The sequence below is a fragment of the Octopus bimaculoides genome, chromosome 26 (assembly GCF_001194135.2).
Source record: "Octopus bimaculoides isolate UCB-OBI-ISO-001 chromosome 26, ASM119413v2, whole genome shotgun sequence".
Lineage (NCBI taxonomy): Eukaryota > Metazoa > Mollusca > Cephalopoda > Octopoda > Octopodidae > Octopus > Octopus bimaculoides.
In genome coordinates, this window is record NC_069006.1 from 18,057,692 (window position 1) to 18,060,647 (window position 2,956).

Genomic DNA, 2,956 nt, shown 5'->3' on the forward strand with positions numbered 1-2,956 from the left:
TTATCTTGTCTCCTTCTCCCCATCTGAAGAGTCCCTCCCCCCAGTCAAAAGCTGCTTCATCAATTCAACAGCAACCGCCGCCACCACCACCACCACCACCAGTGCCGCCTATAGTTCGTGAAGCCCCAAAACGAACGCCACCCTCTCCCAGAGCACTTCCACGCCGAGACGATCCTGTCCTCACAAAAGAGAAAGAAACATTGCCGTACATTTCCAAGAGCTCTGTCGGATGGACTAGGTAAGGACCCAATTTCCCCTGTCTTCTCTGTCTTGTATCATGAGTTTCCATTATTCTACACATGCCCCACCTAAGTATACAAGTTATCATGGACTTACGACTACAATTGGTTCCAGCTGACTCGGCGTAAGTCAGCCTATAGGCCTATACATAGCTTTGTTTTTATATTTTTACATTCTTAGGCTGTCACTTACTGTGCAACTAGTCCAGCCCTTAGAATTACAAGTACAATTTGTGTTATGGACTTCCACATAGTTTTCATCTCAGGCTTGAGTCAACCAGAGGCTATGAGAAAAGACATCTACACACATGCCTCGTCCAAAATTGACATGAGAAGTAGTTACATGGTATGTAACTACTTCACACAGTGAATAGTGAATGCAAAATCGTTATCATAAATCAATAGAATGAAATCTGAACTTCAATCTGCTTGGACTTAGTTACATAAAGATTTATTCCAAATCATGTGTCCAACCCATGCCAGCGTGGAAAGCGGATGTTAAACGATGATGATTCTTAAGGTACCTTCTCAGGTAAAAGTCACACACAGCATTCTGTATTATACTACAACAGTGTTATTTGTTTGTAGTCTCAAGCAGTCATCTAATAAACGAATACAAGGTTGCCTCAATATCTCCGTGACAGGATATTCATCCAACACTTGGGGTAACCACAGTGGTGATCAAAAACTAAACCTAGGGTAAGCGTTTGTTAGCTGACAGCATCCATAGCTGGGTTAATTTCTAAGAAATTAAACCCATTAGATTTCAACTGGACTATATATTATTGCTGCCGGAAGCTAGCATGCCAATCCTGAGGTCAATCGGTTGTAAGTTAACGACGACCTGTACTGCTAACAGCATTCATCAGCATATTTGAGTTTTCTCATTGGTTGGACACATAAGTGGTACTTAGTTCACTAAACTCCTCAGCAAAGATTAAAGAAAAATAATTTTAAAAAAAAGTAAAGAACATCATGGTAGGATTTGAACTTTTAGACATCCGGTAAGGAAACTAACTACTGTACCATGTTGCTCAGTACACTTTAGCTGCGTGTCTCCAATGTAGTTTGCATGTTATCTAACTGTTGATGCTGGCCTATCTCATTCAGGTACATCTTGTTCAAGCTCCCATGCTCAACTCATTTGTGTCCGTTGACATGAGAAGTAGTTACATACCATGTAACAACTTCTCATGTCAATTTTGGACGAGGCATGTGTGTAGATGTCTTTTCCCATAGCCTCTGGTTGACTCAAGCCTGAGATGGAAACTACGTGGAAGCCCATAACACGGATTGTACCTGTAATTCTAAGGCCTGGACTAGTTGCACAATAAGTGACAACCTAAAATATGTAAAGATGAATAGTGAATGCAAAATCGTTATCATAAATCAATAGAATGAAATCTGAACTTCAATCTGCTTGGACTTAGTTACATAAAGATTTATTCCAAATTATTTCAGCCCCACCCGAACGTGTGTGTATATGTATGTAATGTAATGTATGTATATATATATATAGATATTTTTTTTTTTTTGCTGCAAATATATGAGAAACCTTGTTCTAAATCTCATGTTTCATCTCTTTCAGTCCAACGGCTGCACAGTTATACTCCTCCCCAATTCCAATTCCTCCTGCTAACTTACACCTCCCATTGAACTCGCTGCATACACATCCGGGATCATTCTCTCATCACCCGGCTGCCCCGCCGCCAACTCTCCACCCACACCACTCTTCTGCGGCACACCCCGCCACTCACAGTATGTTTGCATCTCCTCTACCTCCACCACCAACTCTAACCTCTACTGCCTTGCAAGTCCCGGCCAATGTGCAGAGCCATTTTGCAGATTCTATGTCTTTCCAAGCAAGTAAGTACCACTTTAATTTTCCCAGCTGTTCTATTTTGCCTTCTGGCTTTTTTGTCAATTACACATTACACCCCACAGCCAGTGACTCTATTAATGAATCAATTAATCTAGTAAACAATTACATACTTGAGGGGTGGGGTTCAATTTTGTAAAACCCCTACTTGGAACTCATTGGCTTGGTAGTCGAAGCATTTTATATTCAGTCTAGTTGGCTCTCAGTCACCTTCAGAAACAGCCTAGATGAAGTGTGTTCTCTACTCAAGTTGTCACTTTAACCCTTCAGCATCAGATTAATCTATCAAACATAATACTTATTGATTTAAATTGTTTTGAGTTAATCACACATCATCCTGTAACTTTCATATTTCAGTAATGTGGTTGTTTATTTTTAAGACGACATTATTGTGTAGGTGTGAGAAACCGTTTCTGGCCAGTTTGGACATCAAACATATAGAATATTTGGGCCAGATATAGCCAGTTTAAGTGCTAAAGGGCTAAATCTTAATAGAAAGAAATCTGATTTTCTTTCATCTTGTGACAATAATTATATTATTCTGCTTCTACTACACAACAAATATTGTTATTAATTCTGTGAATCTTGCTGCAAAGTGAAGTTGAACGAGGCTAAGTAGGGTCACACACACACACACACATCCACAGTATGTTGCTAGCCCAGCCAATCTGTCTTGGTTGTTTTAACCACCAAATCTTGTTTTGGAGGCAACACACTGTGTACATACATACATTTATATATATATATATATATATATATACACACACACATACATATGTGAATAACTGTTTGTGGATTTGTCCCTTTTAGCAAAGGCTTTAAGATTTTTTTTTTTTAT

At 39.3% G+C, this 2,956-nt stretch overlaps 1 protein-coding gene across 1 annotated transcript in view; it reads left to right on the forward strand.

Moving 5' to 3' along the window:
* Window positions 1-6: 6 nt before the first annotated feature.
* Window positions 7-2,956, forward strand: part of LOC106868878 (autism susceptibility gene 2 protein homolog) — a 31,754-nt gene continuing 28,804 nt past the window's right edge. Inside the window, exons 1-2 of the mRNA XM_014914327.2 lie at window positions 7-238; window positions 1,828-2,105. Coding sequence (XP_014769813.1) covers window positions 2,000-2,105 — 106 coding nt within the window. The 5' untranslated portion in view covers window positions 7-238; window positions 1,828-1,999. The remainder of the gene's footprint in view (window positions 239-1,827; window positions 2,106-2,956) is intronic.